We start from the raw sequence: 19,499 nt of genomic DNA on the forward strand, positions 1-19,499 counted from the left end.
CGTGAATGTGGCACCATTCATCGAGCCTCCATCTAGTGTCACTTTTGCCAGTAAAAAACGAGGCTGCTTTGCTCACCCTCCTCACTGGCTGTGGAGAAGCAGCAAGAAATGTGTCCTTCTCTTTCCACGCATCTCCAAATAGCCTGCTCTCGGTACTTTTTACCCATGTCCTGGGAAACCTACTGCTCAAGGGAGGCAGTCAGCACACGGCGTTTCTTGGGGAGGGATGGAGAAACGGGGGGGACTGAGCCTGAGCACATCTCCCTGACATTTGGCTCCCTGGGACCAGAAGGAAGTTGAGAGGCATCAGGGAGTAGGGACAGGACAGAGCGCACAGGACCTCAGACCGAATGGCGTGAGTCAAAAGAGTGTCGCAAAGTGACAAAGCATACTCACGGCAGCTGGATGACACAGACATTCATTCCTAGTGTCTTCGGTGCCCCTCCCCATTAATAAATACAAAAGTGTGTCTACAGCTAACACTGTCTTCAGAGAAGTATGCTCTGCGGGTATCAATAACTCAAGCATGTGGTTCAGGGTACAGCCCCCAAAGAGCATTTACTTTGTCCTTGTCCTCCCTAGATGTGAAGCCAGCATTAACTTAGAGGCCAAAGTCCTTGGAGAGTTTCAGCTGAAGGTGAGGCCTAACCAGGCAGCCAGAGGGTCCATCCTTAAGCCGTGGGAGATGAAGGAGAGTCTCCAAGGGACAAGAAGTTGACCCCCTCCCATTCCCTTCCCCATATATTTTTTTCCTGCATTGTCTTATCTATGATCTGTGTTTAGTTACAGCTTGTGAAACTCCCCTGAGTTCTAAGGCAAAGGATTGGAGATTACTAAACTGATTTTTTAACGGTTGTCTGCAGCTCAGAGACCACCGCCCAGCCCAAGACTTCGAGGTGACGGTGCCTCTTCATCTCTGAGTGGTCCAGTAAGCTCGCTGCCACTACATGCTTACAACTGGCTCGATTCAAACATTAAATGAAGTAGAGAAATAATCAGATAAATTGCTGGCCCTCTGTACTGGAGAGTGAAGGCTCTTTCTCCAGCTGATGACAGCACTAGGCTTTTGTCTGACCTAATTTATTTCTCTTCTAGGTTAGAATAAAGCACTCTTTCCTGTCTCGGGGTAACCTCTTCTGCTCATATATTGAACTCTAGCATAAGACTCAGGGTGCAGTCTGCAGATTTCTTGAACTTGGGAAAGAAGACATTATAAATCTAGAAATCCTATGATCAAAAGCACATATATTCCCCATCACTAAATTACATGTTTAGGGGAGAAATCGTCTCATTGAAAAGCATCCATAAAGGACAACTGTTTGGGGTGAAAGATGTGATCAACATTGGTTCTAGCAATCACATACTCTTTCCAAACAAAGTTTTACATGTAATTTGAGTTGGCATTTTAAATCTTTGGGGGAACGGTACTATTTCCCTTAGTACAGTGGGAACATTACCTAATAAATGGAATTGAGAATCCAAGTGTTATAAAATTTGAGCTAAAAGGATTTCCATTCATCAAGCTGTTTTAGGTACACGACTCCCAAAAGCAGCAACTCTCGACTGTTCCCTGGGTCTGTGACATACAAGACAGAAATGAGCAGTACACCTTCCCCAAAATGATGTGCACTCTTCCCAGACCTCCCCAGCCCGATCACCAGCGCCTTAATAACGGAGCAGTATTTTCAGAACGTCAAAACCATGGACAAATCAGGGAAAACACACCCATTCAAAACTCACAATTTTAATTGTTAAAAAAGAAAGAAAGAAAGAAAATCAAAGAAAAAGAAAATGCCCCCATCTGCCAAGTGAGGGCTTGTAAATCAATGGCGATAGCTTGAAAATAGATTTCTCAAACTTATATTCTCATTTTGTCCTGCACGAATCTCTGCTGGAAAATCAATATTACAACTTCACACTTAAGACATTTTGCAGCAACGTAAACTGCCGCCGCTGCTGATGGAAGCCCGTTCCTAGCCCATTGTAGCGAAGGCGCCAAGCCATGACACGGGCACCGAGCTCCCCCTAGCTGCCAAGTGGCGCTAGGCGCGGCTCGGCGTTTCAGCTTGCCATCAACCAAAAGCCAATTCAACTGAAAGTTTATTTTGGAAAGTATTTTATCACAACAAGCAACAGAGAATGCAAAGCAATCGAGATAGGAGATGAAAAGGGGATAAGTAAAGGCTGGTGCAAGCCGTGTTCTAAGCTATAAGACAGTGCCAAGAACTCGATTCTGAGAAGGCGCTGGAAACTGGTATCTGTAAACCACTGTTTTCTGTGCTTCCGTCTCACCTGAGACATAATTCTAATTATTCTCAAATGCACCCAAAGTTGGCCTTCCCTTGGGTTGAGTAGGACCCATTTAGCCCTCCGCACTGGTCATTGATGCAACACACGCAACCAGTTAAGCCCAGCCTCGATGTCTCTAAGGCCGGCTTCACAAAAGCAACTGCATACACCCCAGTACTTCAGAAATGACTAGTTTTCTGTTACGAAATATTTCAAAGGCCAGACAAAAAATCGCCAAGGCCAGGCACAGGCAGATAGCAACTTCCCCATCAGAAAAAAAAGAAAAGAAAAGAAAAGAAAAGAAATATGCATATATACATCATATCATTCAGGTAGGGGAAAAAAAAGACCCTTTAAAAATATTAGGGGTTGTTAAAATATGCTCACTGCTGTTTTCTCTCAGGTGTGAATTACAAATGAATAAAATCAGCCTGGCATAACACCTTTGATGAACACATTTTTATTCTCCCGTTGAATCAGAGCAGCTGACTTATATCACACTTCTAATGATATGGGGTTCCCTTCTGTGCAGAAGGGAGAGGAACTTCACTCCCCCCACCAACTAACCAGAAAAAAAAAAAAGAGAGAGTTATGTCTTATGAAATTTATCGGAGGCCCAATTTTGAAAGACATGTGGACCATGGGAGATATACTGTACCCTGGGGAGTCAAGATAATTGTGAACACCGCCGCCTTCAAAACATACAGCTACAGCAAAATCTAATTTAAAAGGCAACCATGGAATTAACAGTTAGCCTAACTTTTGCATTGAATATTGGGTCTCTAGTTGTTTTACAAAATGGTGAATTCATACGGAAAATTACTAATCTTCCTAGGAAACCTGTTGGTGGGTTATTGAGAAAATCATCTTGATTGGGGTTACGCAGTTTACCGTGGACATCTTATTTTGCTTGGTCTCTTCAGAAAGCATCAAGCTCCTTCTCCGGCTTAAGCACTCTTGCCTTCACCCTCGCCCTGTCTGGCACAGCGGGCTCTGGCCCTTTCCTCTGCCTGGTCAGTCGATCCCCCTTAACCTCCCCTCGGCACGATTGCCACTGTGTTGTTTTGTTGTTTGTTTTTTTATTAATAGCTGTGTCTGTCCTCTGCTTTTAAAAGCCATATCCATCTGGGTCAAACATTTTGAAGCAAACCAGAAGCCCAGGTTTCCATCACCAGCTGTCTCTCACTCTTTTTTACCTCACTCCTCTTGTCCCTGGTCCTGTCTGTAAATTTAACTAGCTCATTATGGAGCCCTTCTCAGACGCTCCCTCCCCCCTCTCCCCCCCCCTCCCCGCCCGCCCGCCACCCACCCACAAAGACCATGCGTGCTATTTGTGTGCCCTCCTGTTTCCCAGGCCATCAGTTATTTGCAGTTGCATCATCCCTGAAGGACCTGAGGCTGCTGCCCCACAGGCCTGGGAGCTGCCACCCCACTGATAAAGATGGACCATGTTTTAAGGGGTATCTTTTGAATTTAAAATCTAAAATGTGAACCCCAAGTGGAGGCTGCGACAGCGCCCGCTTTGCCAACCAGGGCTCCAAAGCACCCTGAGTCCACGGCTCCTGCATCATTTGTGGAGAGGCACCTCCAGAGGCCACAGAGGCTAAAGTGCACCCCATTCCTGCCTTTCCCCTGCTTGCACTCCCACCTCCCTCCCGGGTGACACAGGACAGACGAAAAGCCAGCTGCTTTTGGATAATAAACAGCCTTGTCTGAAAACTGGTTGGACCACTCTCCTAGCTTAAACCCGTACACATAGCCTGGGCTCCATGTACCCCTCGAAGGCAGGCGGGCTTTCCTTTGCCCTCTGGTCTCCTTCCCCTTTCTCTCCTCACCTCTCTTCTCCTTTGCCTCTCTCTTTTCCCTCCCTGCCACTGCTCCAGTGTCAGCTGGCTTTCCCCAGTGCAGCTCTGAGCAAGGCTGAGTGAGACAGGGAACAAATGAAGGATGGGAAAGTGCTGCACCAGGCACCCCTCACCCTCATGCCCAGCTGCCACCAGTGGTCTGGCCAGGGCTCTCGCCTGATGTCCCAGGAATGCCAGGAGAGGGAGAGCCAAAGCAAAGAGAACCTACCTGCTTCTTCCCTTACACACAACTGCAACCACTCCTGGCTCTCCGCTGCTGCCAGCTTGGCAGTGCACCCCCATTCACTCCCCCTTCCCCGACCCCCCCCAATACCCCCTCCTCAAAAACAACCCTTGCAATTATACAGAGGCTACGTGGAGCAAATTGCCTCCTGGAGAAATTAAGCCTCTGCAAGTATAGACGTTTTAACAACCACCCCATCTAAAGGGGGAAGGGTGTAGAATAAGCGATTGCTGTGGCTTGGTAAAGGATCGAAATGTCAACTGGCAAAAAAGACCTTGATCAAACCAAGCTCAAATCTGGCTGCAAAACATTTTGTTTTAAATGCAGCCGGCGAGTCTTCTTTGATGTTACAATGGCGAAAAATAAAAGAGAAGTCCTCTTCCCTCCCTCCAAAGAGGCATCCCTCTCCCAAGGCGAATCCCACTTTAATTTCTATTCCCCCCAAAAAAAAATCATAATAAATCCACAAATTCTTACTAATGTATCTGCTGCAACAAAGGAGAGATGGCAACAGCAATTGCTCCGAGCAGATGGCTCCTATGCTGGATTTTCAGGGGAGGGGAGAACCCCTTTATATATTTATTTATTTATTTAAATTTTTTAAAATATAACATAAATATTCGGCTCTCGGCCGCCCCGCAGCCAGTCCTCTGCGGCGGCTGGGCGCGCAGCCCTCTCTAGCTCCGCGCGGGCAGCCCGGCCCCAGCCCGGCGAGGTGCGCGGCGGATTGCAGACATACAACCTGCCCGCGGTCTCGATAGCACCCAGAGGATGTTTTATTTTTAATGCAATAAAAAAAAAAAAAAAAAAAAAAAAGGAACGGCGACCCAGGCACCGCGAGAGAAAGAACGGCGGGGAAATGTTCGCGCGCAGCGAAGAAGCGGCCCCGCGGGCTGCGGCGGGCGGGCAGCGCGGCGATGCCACCTTCCCGGTGCAAGTGTGCGGGGACCCGGAGCGGGCTCCCCTGCAAACACCGTACCTGGCCCGCTCGCGCTCGCTTTTCCCCTCTGCTAAATAAACCCAACAGGGACGGTGGAAGCTGCTGCTTGTCTAGCCCCGCTGCCTGACTTTGCCCGCCCAGCCACATGCTTGAAATCTACACGATTTCAGCCGGTGGATTTCCACTGCGACCTGCCTTGTTTATTTAGAGAGGAAAGATGAAAGATACTGAGATAGAAAGATGGATACGAGATTGATGGGTCTCCTTTTATTTCTTTTTTTTTTTTTCTTTTACTATTTTACGAGCGCATCACTCTCTTCCCACTCCTAACTGACAACCTTTTTTTTTTTTTTTTTTTTTCTCGTGGCGGGGATTTTTCACCAACCCCAATCCCCCCACCTTTTTTGAAGTGGGGGAAAGAAGACAAGATCATCCCAGGAGACAGACGGAGGTGGGGAAATGGGGGGTGGGGAGGGGGGCTTGAGCCCTGCAAACAGCCGCGCAGCTGGATTATTTTGCAAATAGCAGGAGGAGGGGAGAGAAAGGCGGCTGCGGAATCCTAGGACCGGCGTGGCCGGCACCCTGCTGGGCCGGGCGCAGGGACCGGGAACCCGGAGCCGGCGGCCGCCCCTGGCCCTACGGCTCCCCCAGCCCGAGCGCACCCCGCTCTCCTCCGCCCGCGCCGTCAGCACGGACCCACGCGCTCGCCAACTTTTCCCCACTTCCCGGCTCCCCCCTCCCCCTCCGCTCCCCCAGCTCCCTCCCCCTCCTCTCCAAACCCCGCCACCAGCGCCGCCGCCGCCACACACGCCGCTCGGAGGGGCGAGCGTCCAGCCGGGCTCGGCGCGCACACACACACTCCTCTAGCCTGCACGCCCCCTCGCAGGCCCCCGAGCCCGAGGCGCGTCCGGCTGCTCGGCGCCCCAACTCCCCCGGCTGCAAAGAAACTTTCCTATGGCCCCCGCCCCCCGCCATGCTGCAGGCCGACGCCGTTGACTCTGCCAGCCAGCGGGCGGCCCCGGCGCCTGGCCCGGCTCGGCTGTTCCGGGCTCCGTGTCCCCAGCCCCAGGCGCCCGGAGCCCCATCTCCGGCCCCTCGCGCGCACTCCGCAGACACTTACGGGTGATGAGCTCCCTCTGGGACAAGTGCTGCGGGTTGCCCTGTTTGCGGCGGGACATTGCCCCGGCATCTATTCTGGCATCGCCCGGAGAGCTGCACTGATGGGGGGAGCCGGGGGAGGGGGTCCGAGTCGCTGCCGCTGCCGCCGCGCCGCTGCCGCCGCCGCCGCCGCCGCCGCCGCGCCTCCTCCTCTGCCCGGGTTGGTGTTTTTTTTCCCTTCCTCTCTTGCCCTCTCTTCCTCCTCTTCTTCTTCTTTATTTTGCTCTTTCTTCTATGCTGTTTTTTGTTTTGTTTGCAAAAAGAAAAAAAAGGGAAGAAAAGCAAGAAAAACCTTTCGATCTAAAATAAGAAAAAGAGGCAAAAAAAAAAAAAAAACTGCTGTTGCTTTCCGCGGACTGGCTGGTTTCTTTAAAAATATATTCTTTCGAAGGAAAAAAAATCTCTTACACTTCTTCAAACTGCTTGGCCTCTTGCACTTGCAAATGTCTTCTTGAACTTAAACTGGATTTTGCACCGGCTCCTGACACTTTCTTTCAGGGTCTGGTAGGTGGAAAGCGCACTTCTACCAGGAGGGGAAAAGAAAAAAAATGCAAACAAATAAAAAAAAAAGAAGAAGAAAAAGCAAAGGAAAAAAAAAGCAAAGAAAACTTGGGGACTTGTCTCGTACCCCCTCACCCCGCCCCCTCAAAAAACCCAAAGCAATGTAAAACTGCCCCGGTTCGGTTGTTTCTGGGTTTTTCTGCGGGCTGCCTGTTTTTGTTTTTTGTTTTTTTTTTCTCGGAGACTGACCCTTCCGAGGCTCTGGGGGGACACCAAGAGAGGCTCCTTCCCAGTTCACCTGGCAGGCTGGCGCCGGCCGGAGGGGCTGCCGAGTCCCCGCGAGCGCTCCCCAGCGCTCCCCTGGCGCCGCGGGCCCGGGGGGAGCGGGGCGGAGGGGCGGCTCGCCCAGTGCGCCTGGGTCGGTGCGGGCGCAGACTGGGAGCTATAGATTGCAACGTGAAGATGGCGGAGTCCGGGTTCTCTGGGAGCTCTCGGTCTCTCTATGGCTGGGGCTGCCTCTGTACAATGGGATAAAATTCAAGTTCAAGTGCGGACGTGACGTTTAATCTGCACTAGAGACAAAAAGACCCAGAGAGTCGGAGCACTGGGGGCGACTAGCGGTGGCTTTTTAACATTGTACCCTGTAAGAGAACAAGAAAGCACACACAGAGACACACTCGCGCGCGCGCACACACTCACATACACACACACAGTCGCCGGTTGCGCACACCCGCAGCCCAAGCCGGACACACGTGCAAACCGCGTTTTTGTGCGCTCCTCATCTCCCCCCAGCCCCGGCTGCGCAAAAGCAGGAGGGGGTTGGGGGGGGGGACACTGGGCAGCGTATTTTAAAATAAAAGAAAAATCGTCCTTATATCGCCTCCCTCCTGGGAGCAGGACCCCCTGAGAAGGGGGCCGGGGTACTGTGTGAGTGAACTAAATTGAATCAATACAAGTCTCCACCCGCCCAAAAGCTCTTTCGGACTTGGACTTTGGGGGTGGGGGCGTGGACTGTGGAAAAGGATTGGGGTCGACATGGGAGTTGGGGGACAGTAAGAATTGCTTCGTTTCCGTGGAAAAGTCGCTTGGAAGTTTTTACTTTTGTTTTATGGTCGCGGGCGGGGGCGGGGTGGTGGATGTTGGAGTTCAACTTCCAAAAAGTGTCTCCATATAAATCCTGGTATTACAGACTCTGGGAGGGTGAGGAAGACAAAATAAACGACACTAAAAGAACAGAATCAAGAACACGTGAGGGGCTGAGAAGTGTTTGAGACCTTGTTTGAGTCCCATTTGGAAAAGGATTTTCACTCAAATCTCTGTCCCCTCCCCTCACCTTACCCCCATTAACTCCTAGGGGTCAAACACGGCCCCACCCCCTAAACCGGGTCTATGGCAAGCGAGAGGGTAAGGGGCCCGGGCGCTCCACGTGGGAGAGGGACTTGGACTTGCCGGCCCAGGAGTAGGTGTGGCCAGATCTCCGCAGATACTCGGGTGGGTGACTCCAGGAGGCGCCCCTGACAATCACAGCAACCTGAAAGTCACACCCCGCCCCCCGCGCTCCTCGGCCCAGGGTAGGACTTGAAAATGCCTGTCAGACTGGGAAGGACGCAGCTGCCTTGTCAGCCGTTTGATCTCCAGCCGGCGAGGACAAGAGGAGTTGTGGGGCCTGTCTGTGGCCCGGGGACAAGGCCGGACCACGGCCCCCGTGGACACCCCCTATTCCCCAGGCTGCGGCCAACTTTGTGAATTTGATGACCTGGCCTCCAGGGCTGGGCGCGCCACGCGGCTGGCCTCCTCTCCATTCTCAGGGTTTCTCCGGAGGCGGCCAGGGCGGGTCGGGGCCTGGCTCCCGCTGGGCTTCGCGGGCGAGTCCAGCTGCACCCACCCCACTCCGCCCCCAGGCCTGGCTCCGGCGGCTTCACCCGGACGCATAGCGAGGCCGTGACGCCTCCAGGGGCGCCGCCTCCCTCGGGGCCTTTTCCTCGGGGGGCACACGGGGGTTTTTGTTTTCGTCCCGAAGGTCTTGGGTGGGGCGATGGCACCAACAATTTAACAGCGCCCAGCGTCCGTGAGCAAGAATGGAAAGAGATCCTTTCCAGTCCCATACCCTAAAAAATATAACAATAAAATGTGCCCTGGCTTGCAGTTCTGTAAACTGTGGGCTCCAGGGTGGGCGGACGCGAGGCCGAGCGGACGGAGACCGGGGGCGGGGCGCGGACTTGTACCTCCTCGCCCTGGCGAGGCAGGCTGCACCCGGCTGCCCACTCCCAATACCCCACCTCCACGTGGTCCAAAGTCTACAAGGGCCTCCCTCTTCTGCCATCCCTCTCACTGCAAAAATCTTTCCAGGAAAGTGGCTTAAGTAAGAAAACTATGCCCTCACCCACCTTTAATAAACTTATTAAGACATTCATAAACTGGCCATCCCTACTCGCGCAGACTCTAAATTTGAAAGATCAGCTCGCGCTCTCTTTCTGAGAACTGGCGATGTGAAGCCCAGAGAGGGTGAGCACTTTGCCCTAGGACACACAGCGCATCAGGGACAGGTCTGGACCCAAAACATCGCAGCGTGCCTGCAGCCCAGCGCCGCGGGCGATCCGGGACTTGAAATCCCGACACGCGACCCTCAGGTTGATTACAAGGAAGGGAGACCCCGCCAGTGGCAAGGAGGGATGGGGAGGACCCCTCAGGAAAAGGGGGCCCCTCCGCAGGCGGGCTCTCGGAGTCCCAGTTGCAGCCACCACCCCGCGTGCGGTCAGGGACCGTGCCTGGGGAGGGGGCACCCCCTCCCCACCCCCAGCAGGAAGTAGCGGGCGTGGGCCGGCGAGGGCCCCACCGACCCGAAGAGCACTTCCTCATTGGCCCCGCGCTGCCCCGACGGCGGGAAGAGGGACGCGCGGGCGGGAGGGCGCAGGGCCGGACACGCCGCCGCCCGCCGGCGCGCTCCGCCTCGCGGCAGCCGGGGAGAGGCTGCCCTGCCCCTGCCCAGCCTTGAGCTGGCCCCTTCGCTCTCCTCCTCCCCTGCTTCCTCCACATCTTCCTCCCCCTCCTCCTCCTTCTCCCCCTCCTTCCCCTCCTCCTCCTCCTCCTCTTCTCCCAAGAGGCGGCCGGGCGCAGGCAGGGAGCGATCCCAGCTGCCACTCCAGTCTCCTCTTTTTCCCTCTGCCCGTCTGGCACGGGCCTCATCAGCGCGCAAAGCTGTTAATGTCTGGTCTCACAGCTCCCCCTTTAGTCTTGCTGCGCTCCCTGTCTCGCGTTCCAAGCCGGATCAATAGCCGCCTCTCGGCCGACCTTGACCTCTCCCTCGACCCTGCCTGGCTTCCGCAGCTGGCCCCGTACTAATGTTTCCCCACTCTCTAGATGCCCAGACAGCAGGCGGGGCGGGAGGAGGGTGGCCGACCTCGGCCCACAGCCCCGTCCCCACCCCTACCTTAGCACCCCAGGCAGGCGAGAGGAGATCCAGGACTCTCCTGAGAAGGTCACTGCACGACCCCACCGCACCCCACCCCACCTCTTCTTCACCAAGCCTTTGTTTAAAATACAAGTCACTCCTGCCCCCTCCCCACCCCCAAAAAAGAGGGTGCAGGTGGCTCACATATGAAAATGTAAAAGGAAAAAGTGTGGGTCCAAATGTGGTCCTGAACTGATATAAAACCAGATTCATTCCTGCAGCACCTGCTGCAGACCTACTGTGTGCTGGGCCCAAAGCTGGGGCTTTGTGCATGCTGGAATCAGATGGAAATAAATGCCACCTTTTCTGCACTATCTTTACACACACACACACACACACAGCAGATGTCAAAAAGCTTTTTGAACTCACAAATATTTCCCTGCTATTCTTTTTCTAGCTTCACAGTGCATTCCAGCAGATAATCCTCCATATTCTCAGTCACTTTAAATTTCTTTATAGAGGAATAGTTCAGAAATCAGAAATCATTTCATCAAATCAGAGTGCATTTTTATTAACCTTATGTGGGGCTTTAATTCCCTGTGTGTGCTGCATGTAACACGCCATGCAGTGGGGGCAGATTAAACAGACACGTGACCCCCAAGCCAGGCTTTTTGTTTAAAATTCTTTGAACGATTCTCAATACTTAACTCAGCTGAGGTTGGACTCTATTCGAGATTCTACAATGTTATCTTTGCCTTCTGAGCTGTTATATTTTATCTCTTACTTCTTTACAAAAATTTGGAAAGAATCAAGATAAGAAGTGTCAGTAGAAACGGGAAGTCCTAATGTTTCTGCAGAAAGAAAACTGACATTTCATTTGTTTTTGTTGTTTTCTTTTTAACACAGATCCACCCTCTAAAACGCAGTCAACTTTGTAGCAATACAACAGCACATCTTACCGAATTACTTTAGGCTTCATTTTTGGTGCTTTAAAACAAAGAAGAAGAAATCCATGCAAAGAGAAGGCAAATCATTTCATATTCACAGGTACAGGGCAGACTCAGAAGCAACGCCTGTCTGTTCATTTCTGTTCCTCCGGATCTATAAGTGTTCTTGACTGCGAAGATGAGCATGAATACGATGTTCTGATCTGATCAGTGGATGGACTTATTCTAACTTGTGAGGAAACCACAGTGGAGGCACCAAGCAAATCATATTTATGTGCATATTAATAAGGCTCCCAAGGTGGTCCTTATCTCTTTCCTTACGGTTCTAGAATCTTTAGCAGCTATCAAATACAGAGGCATAAAAAGACAAAAGCGGCCTTTTGGGCTTCCTGCCATGTCTTCTAGAATTATTTTATGTCATTTCTGAAAATTACAGCAAATTTCTGGGCGCCATAAGCACTCAGTTAAAGCTTTGCTGGATTTAGAGGAGTTTTTCACATTGTCACCTGATAGCAGAGTCAGGACCACAAAACTTGCCTTTCAACAGTTGTTTGGTGGATTCTTTTGGTGTACTGAATTTAACAACATTGCTTTTGTTAAAACATGACATCATTTGCACCTTATTTTTTTCTGCAAGTAATACCTGGCCTTGAAACAGTAGTATATTTCCGACTGTTGCTTAACTGTGTGAAGCATAGATACGCTGTAGGAGAACTGAGGCATCATTGCCTGCTGCCTTTGTATCTGCAGCCTACAAGGGGTTAAATCAAATTCACTGTTCCTGATTCATGTATTATTTTCCTTAAAAAATACTTACCCAGCTCCCCGTATATGAAAAGGACTCACACCCACATTGAATGTTCCTAGCTCTGTCCCTGTCATCAGAAATGATATTGAATGGCTCAGTACTAGAGGATCTGGAACTATTTCTACAGCTTTCTCACCTCATTTGGAATTTTCTTGTCTTGCTAATTTTAATTCTTTAGTTGAGTCATCAATTCAAATTTGGTAGGGACTGGCATCACCCAGTTGGTCGACTTGGGAGAAATATTGTTCATGAAGATGATCAGACTGCACCAAATTCCACCCCCACCCTTCACATATACAGAGATCTGAGCGTCTGTGGTGTGACTGCACGTGTGTGTGTGTGTGTGTGTGTGTGTGTGTGTGTGTGTGTGTGTGTGTGTGTGTGTGTTATGCAAAAGGGTCTCTCTGCTGCTTTCTCTTTTGTCACTAAGTCTCCAAATTGTGTAACTGAAACTGCAAGGAAGACCGTTTTCCTGAAGATGCTGAGAGCTCTGTTTTGAAGACACACACATCCATGAGTTTGAATTCAGTGGTCTAGTGACCATCCATCTGCCCTGTGTAGCGCACAGACAAGGAAAAAAGAGGGAGTTAAAGTGGTTCAAACGAGGGACTCAGAAGGGAATTTTCAGTTCCGACTCTGGCTGTCAGCTGCTATCGTTGAGACCGAGCAACAGTGAGGTGTCTGGTGATAGGAAATAGGGAGGACTAGGGATGGAGGCAGTAATGATCACCTTCCTAACAAGGGTTTGATGATGCTGTGAGGATTAGTTAGTTTGTATCCTTAAGCAGTTTGAGAAAGATGAAGTTTCAGTAAATGCTAAGCTGGAGTTGTAGACATCTGACTCAGAAGAGAGGTCTCCCCCACCCGCAATCCCAGGCTCTGAAAACTCCTATCTGTGCTGTGATGCACTACAAAGGAAGTGAGGGGGAAGCACTCACTTATGGAAGAACAGAGAAGCAGAGAGAGACATGAGTCAGGCTAGCATCCCTCCAACAGGCTCAGCTAATGAGGATGCTGCAATGGGGGAGCTTACCAATAAATAAAACGAAAAATCAGCCAACACCTTGTTTCAGATATGCCTTCCAGAGCTAGGAAAGAAAGAGAGCTCTGGGAGATCTCAACTGTTGTTTTGTAGTTTTAGAAACAGCCACGGATGCTTTCGAGTGAATTCAACAAAGGTAGTTTGTATCCTAGAAAACACGTAAGTGGTTTCTCTCTGTTTAATAGAGAAGGGCTAAGGTTGCAAGCTGACAAACGAGGCTCTGCACCACAAAGTTTTAACTGCAGGCACATGATTGAAGATGAAATCATATTTCTATAGTATGTGGAAGTTATGAAAGTTGTTCCATTATGTACATATTAAAACATTGCCTCTGCTTGAAGATGCACTTTCAGCTCAATTTACAAGGCAGACAATTTGCTACAACAAAAGATAATTAATGCTGCCCAGGGAAAACCGAGACACTGGATTACTGTGCATTCTTGTATTAGTTTAATCTGGATCCTTTTACAAAAATGATTTCACTGTGATTTGAAGCCTTTGGAATCATTGAAACAAGAATGGCTTCTATAATATGGATGTGGCAAAACCATTTCCCATTTGAACTTGTGACAAAGCCCCTCTGCCTGCCTCTCTCTCTCTCTCTCTCTCTCCCTCTCTCTCCCTCTTCCCCCGCCCCGGCCCCATCACACACACACATGTATCATGAAATTAACACTAGACAGAAGCAAAAAAGATCATCTCTGACCTGTTCCCAGACCACTCTGATGATCTGGATTCTAAATAAGGCAGATTTATGGTCAATTATTTTAAATCTGTATTTGGACCTCTGGATTCAAATGGGTAGATTCATCAGCTGTTGGGATTTAGCACAGGCATCTGCAGTTTCATTATTTGTATCTGCTTAACAGGAACAATTAGAGACTGAAGAGTGAGGACGCCTGTTTGGGGACCGGTTTGGTATTGTACCCAGACCACACATTCCGGCTGGGAAGGAACACAGTAATGTATAAAGCATTAGTGGATTTAACACTCTGCATTGTGCTTGGGGAATCGAATTGTTGATGTTTCTGGCAAGAACTCATACTCCAGTTGAAATCTATCAAACACCTTAATTAGCTCCGGGTACCTAAATGCACCCAACCCAGAGGCAAGTTGGAAAGCAGCAGAAGGAAAGGGCAGGAGCTGGCACAGAGGCGGCACGGGCCTCCCTGGGTACCCCCAGCACCCTGTGGCCTCACTTTCCAGACCAGAGTACATGGGCCATGGTGGAAAGTCAAACAAGTTGCAGCTCTCACTGCAGCAGCCATAGGGATGTGATTGAAGGTGTTTGGATGGTTTGACCGGTGTTGGCGAAGGGGATGAGAAGAGGCCGCAGTGACACAAAGCTGTTGCCGATAATAACTGGAGCCTTTTTCTGAGCCAACCATTCCACCTGGACCTCAGTACAAATTATTGTTTTCAATTACCACCTGTGTATTCCTTCCCATGCAACTTATTGATGTAAAATTACAGCTACACCGGTATAAATAAGTTATGCTGCAGTTGTAAAATGGAAGAAATTTTGTTGTAGCAATTATGTTCAGCAAGATGACAAAATAAATTTCCAGAGCTGTGCCTGCAGTAACCTGGGGAATTTAAACCTCATAATTTCCATTCATTTCAGATAATTTGGAGTAATTTCTATATGTAATAACTTTGTAATGAAAAACACAGCGGTACTGAAGTGATTTCGCTCTGTCTTTTTTTTCTCCTATGGTATACATGGCACAAAATAAATGATAAAAATAATATTTCCTTTTTATATGTGTGTGTGTTGAGTAATTCCTTCAGTAAAAATCATAAACTAATACCCAGACTAAATCTCTGTCCACAAAATGAAAAATAAATTGAGTTAAAGAAAGTGAAAAAGTATGAAGGGCTTTGGATGCTTTATTGTGACTTTATTGAATTGTTTTGTTCCCATGCTCCCTCTGATCCCTAAGGGTTACAGTTCCCAAGTAATGGGCAAATGCAGGGGAGCCCCAGATGGCCCAGAGGAGGTGGCAAGGGGACCCCCAAAGGCCAGGAAACCCTTGCCAGATGGTGATTTCTCCCCAGAAGCATAAGAGACTTGTTCTCCTCCTGAGATGAGCATCTTTAACGGCTGATTTCACTGAGATTGGAAAGGACCTGGTAGGCTGGTCAGTGGTCGTGTCGGTTCTGACACATTTCCTCCACTAATTAAAGACAAGGCAAGGTGGAGCACCAGTGCCCTGCCCGACCTCTGACGGTGACACCTGCCACTAATGTACACAGCCCCTGAATGCCACGAGTTATTCATCGAAAGCTCCCACTGAGCTGTGAGAAGGTGACAGGAATTACAGCGACTGCATTAGCGCCCAGCTCCGCGCGATTAGCCTCTGCCACTGCCACGGTGCACATCAAGGGTTTCCTCTAAGTGAAAAATGGAGGCGTCATTCCCTAAAACCTGGCTGCTAGTAGTAACGACCAGTGACTGTCAGCCCCCTCCCCACCAGCCATGAGGGCTGCCTGCTGCCTTGAACTAGAATGGCTCCCCTGCCCTGAAAACCCTGGCCTGCTACATGCTGCCAGGGGTGCCCATCTGGAGGCTCAAGCTTTGGCTGAGTCGGCTGGGAAAAGGGCATTCATTTCTCAGGCTCTGTGGTTTCCCTGTCAGATGGGCTTCACTGCTTTGTATAAGCAGAGATGAGTGGGTTTTAGCAAAGCACCTGGCCCGGTCTCTCAGCATGCAGCAGTCGCATCATAAGCATGGTTGTGATATGTTCCTTCAACAACACACACGGATGGGACGCCTGCTGTATGCCAAGCACACCACAGGGGACAGGGCCCAAAGATGGCAATATTGTGAGGTGGCGGTACCGAGATTCCAAGTTCAGGCAAGTCTGAATCTGACACACCACCCCAGCTCCAAGGAACAGAGCAAGGGAAAACAAAACTTGATGACATAGTTGATTAGAGTAGTGAGAGTTCGGCGATTAGAGTAGTGAGAGTACAGCCCATCACACGGACTCATGGTCGTGTGTCCCAAGTGCTATGGGAGCAAAGCAGCAGGGCTCAGGGGTCCTGAGCACAGATTGCAGAATTCTTCCAAGACCCTCAAGGCCTGCTCATTCAAAGAGACACTCTGTCTAATTACATTGTTAGGCCATTTATCTTATCTAATCCTCAGAAGAGAAAGACTTTCATCCGCCTTAGACAGGAAGCCCGAAGTCAGCCACCACGAGGTAGAGTCCAAATCGCCCCAGGTCTGACTCTGTGTATAACCACTACACTGTCCTATACCCGGGTTGGATTTCCAGCCATCCTGCAAGCCAATAACAGGCAGCTGAAAACATTACCAGATGTGGAACTAGAACAGCAAAGACAAAGTCAATGCTGGATCAAGACATGGAGGAAGGAAGAGAATTATAGAGAAACAAAGTTTGCAATAAGGAAACAGTATACTCAGTAGAAGAGATTTTGTTTGTTTGTTTGTTGTCTGTTTGTTTGAGACAGCAAAATCCAACAAGACACACCACAGTTACGAAACTAGATAATTGAGGCAGAGAGAAATGGGGTGGAGAGAGTGGGGTAAGACAGAAGTTTCTGCTGGTGAAATTTGAAACAGACAAACAACTCACAGGGGGACAGAGTTTTATTGTACAAAGTCCTTTTGCTTCCCGGACTTGAGTTTGTCCTCCCAGCAGCCTGTGAGAAAAGCAGGACAGGGCACACACAGCTTGATGTACGCCTCCGAGATCACCAGGGTCAAGTGTCCGCCGCGCTCGCTGCTAGCTACAAGCCTTCATGCGGTTTCTCTTCTCGGCATCCCAGGTCCTCCTCTATTACATCAAATGCCTCTGTGGGCATCTCATCAGATGACCTCTCAGAAAGCCCCCAGCACAGGCCAGGCACAGAGGAGGCACTGAATAAATGACAGATGTTATTACGGAGGCGCTATACTCATGAAACAGAAGATTCACATTCAACTCAATCTGGTACACACGTCAACCTTTCAGGAATGAAATGGGAACGTCCCCCCAGATTTCACTGGTGTACATAATCGACTAATATTGATGAAGCACCTTGTCTTAGCGCTGCTGTAATAGACATTGCCAGGTACAGTGGCTCATGCCTGTAATCCCAGCACTTTGGGAGGCCAAGGCAGGCAGATCACCTGAGGTCAGGAGTTCAAGATCAGCCTGGCCAACATGGTGAAACCCCATCTCTACAAAAATGCAAAAATTAGCCAGGCATGATGGCAGGTGCCTGTAATTCCAGCTACCCGGGAGGCTGAAGCAGGAGAATCACTTGAGCCTGGGAGGCGGAGGTTACAGTGAGCCAAGATCACACCATTTCACTCCAGCCTGGGTGACAGAGCGAGACTCCATCTCAAAAAAAAAAAAAGAATAGACATTGATTTCTCACATTTCTAGAGGTTGGCAAGTCCAAGATCAAGGCGTCAGAAGGTTCAGTGTCTGGTGAGGTCCCCAGTCTTTGCTGCCAAGTTGGTGCCTTGTTGCCACATCCTCCAGAGGGAACAGACACTATAGCCTCACATGGCACAAACAGGCCTAAGCTTGTTCCCTCCAGCCCTTTCCCTCCTAATCCACTCATGGGGCAGAGCCCCTGTAACTCAGTCATCTCCCCAAAGGCCCTACCTCTGAATACCACCACAATGAGGACTAAGTTGCAATGTGAATTTTGGAGAGGACACATTCAAATCATAGCACACCTACTTTGTGCCAGGGACCAGGCTGACCTTTGCCAAGACCCAGAGGAAAACATTATAGGTGTTATCTGCTAGTAGCAGGTCACTGGGCTCTGAGCTTCTCAAAGCAGGCAGTCCAGATCCTACCTTGTCTTCTGTGCCTGTGACAGGCACATAGGAGGGTATCAGCTACTGAGCCAGCTGGACCTCACTACAAGACCTAATACGTAGGCAAACTAGAAAACCCACGGCCAGCTGGGCGCGGTGGCTCACACCTGTAATCCCAGCACTTTGGGAGGCCGAAGCGGCTTGACCATCTGAGGTCAGGAGTTCCAGACCAGCCTGGCCAACATGGTGAAACCCCGTCTCTACTAAAAATACAAAAATTAGCTGGGCATGGCAGCAGGCACCTGTAATCCCAGCTACTCAGGAGGCTGAGGCAGGAGAATCACTTGAACCCAGGAAGCGGAGGTTGCAGCAAGCCGAGATCTGGCCACTGAACTCCAGCCTGGGGGACACAAGCAAAACTCCATCTCAAAAAAAAAAAAGAAAGAAAGAAAGAAAAAAGAAAAGAAAAAGAAAAACTACGGCCACGGGACAAAAACTGGAAAGAAAGCTCTCAGGTTCAGAGATGAGCATATGGGAGTTTGTGGGTGGTGGAATCATTGTTCATTTTCTTCTCTCAGTCTCCATATTTTCTATAATCTGCATTTATGGTTTTTATTATCAGCCGCCAAAAATTAAAAATTAAAGGTATAGCAGCTGAACCTTTTGGCTAATTACTCAGGGCGAAAATAATGGACTACATATGAAAAAAAGACTGGAAGGAGATTCAGAAATAACAGCAGCTATTGTGTGAGAATTATGAGATTGGGGGGGTTTTAAAAGAACTTTGTCTCCCGCCGGGCGTGGTGGCTCACACCTGTAATCTCAGCACTTTGGGAGGCCGAGGTGGGTGAATCACAAGGTCAGGAGTTCAAGATCAGCCTGGCCAACATGGTGAAACGCCATCTCTACTAAAAATACAAAAAATTAGCTGGCCGTAGTGGCGGGCTGATCCCAGCTACTCCGGAGGCTGAGGCAGGAGAATCGCTTGAACCCGGGAGGTGGAGGTTGCAGTGAACCAAGATCGCACCACTGCACTCCAGCCCAGGCGACAGAGTGAGGCTCCATCTCAAAAAGAGAAAAAAGAACTTTGTTTCCCAAACCTTCTAGAATGTCACTAAAGATTGCCGTACTTTTTTTTTTTTTTTTTTTTTGAGATGGAGTCTGGCTTTGTCACCCAGGCTGGGGTACAGTGGCACAATATCTCAGCTCACTGCAACCTCTGCCTCCCAGGTTCAAGCAATTCTCCCTCAGCATCCCAAGTAGCTGGAGCTACAGGTGCCCGCCACCATGTCTGGCTCATTTTTGTATTTTTGTATATTTAGTAGAGACAGGGTTTCCCCATATAGGCAAGGCTACTCTCGAACTCCTGACCTCAAGTGATCCGCCTGCCTCTGCCTCCCAAAGTGCTGAGATTACAAGCATAAGCCACCGCGCCCAGCCTTGTACATTGTAATAAATCGTTTTGTAAAACTATTCTTTGTGAAAGAATCAAGGAGATGGTTGCCATGCTGTGATGTGAGACCATCCTGGGTTCGGGGAGGTCTGTGGGACGTGG

General features: G+C 49.8%; 1 protein-coding gene across 10 annotated transcripts in view; it reads right to left on the reverse strand.

Annotated features, from left to right (window-relative positions):
• The window catches only part of BCL11B (BCL11 transcription factor B), a 104,081-nt gene extending 96,597 nt beyond the window's left edge, over positions 1 to 7,484 (reverse strand). For 6 of the 10 annotated variants that reach the window (XM_045396960.3, XM_045396959.3, XM_045396957.2 and 3 more), the window contains exon 1: positions 6,438 to 7,484. In XM_045396960.3, coding sequence (XP_045252895.1) covers positions 6,438 to 6,495 — 58 coding nt within the window. In that variant the 5' untranslated portion in view covers positions 6,496 to 7,484. Of the gene's footprint in view, positions 1 to 4,362; positions 5,134 to 6,437 lie in introns of those variants that run through there. The other 4 variants (XM_065518435.2, XM_045396954.3, XM_065518434.2 and 1 more) reach the window with 4 other exon arrangements.
• Between the last annotated feature and the right edge of the window lie 12,015 nt (positions 7,485 to 19,499).

The sequence above is a fragment of the Macaca fascicularis genome, chromosome 7 (genome assembly GCF_037993035.2).
Source record: "Macaca fascicularis isolate 582-1 chromosome 7, T2T-MFA8v1.1".
Taxonomy (NCBI): domain Eukaryota; kingdom Metazoa; phylum Chordata; class Mammalia; order Primates; family Cercopithecidae; genus Macaca; species Macaca fascicularis.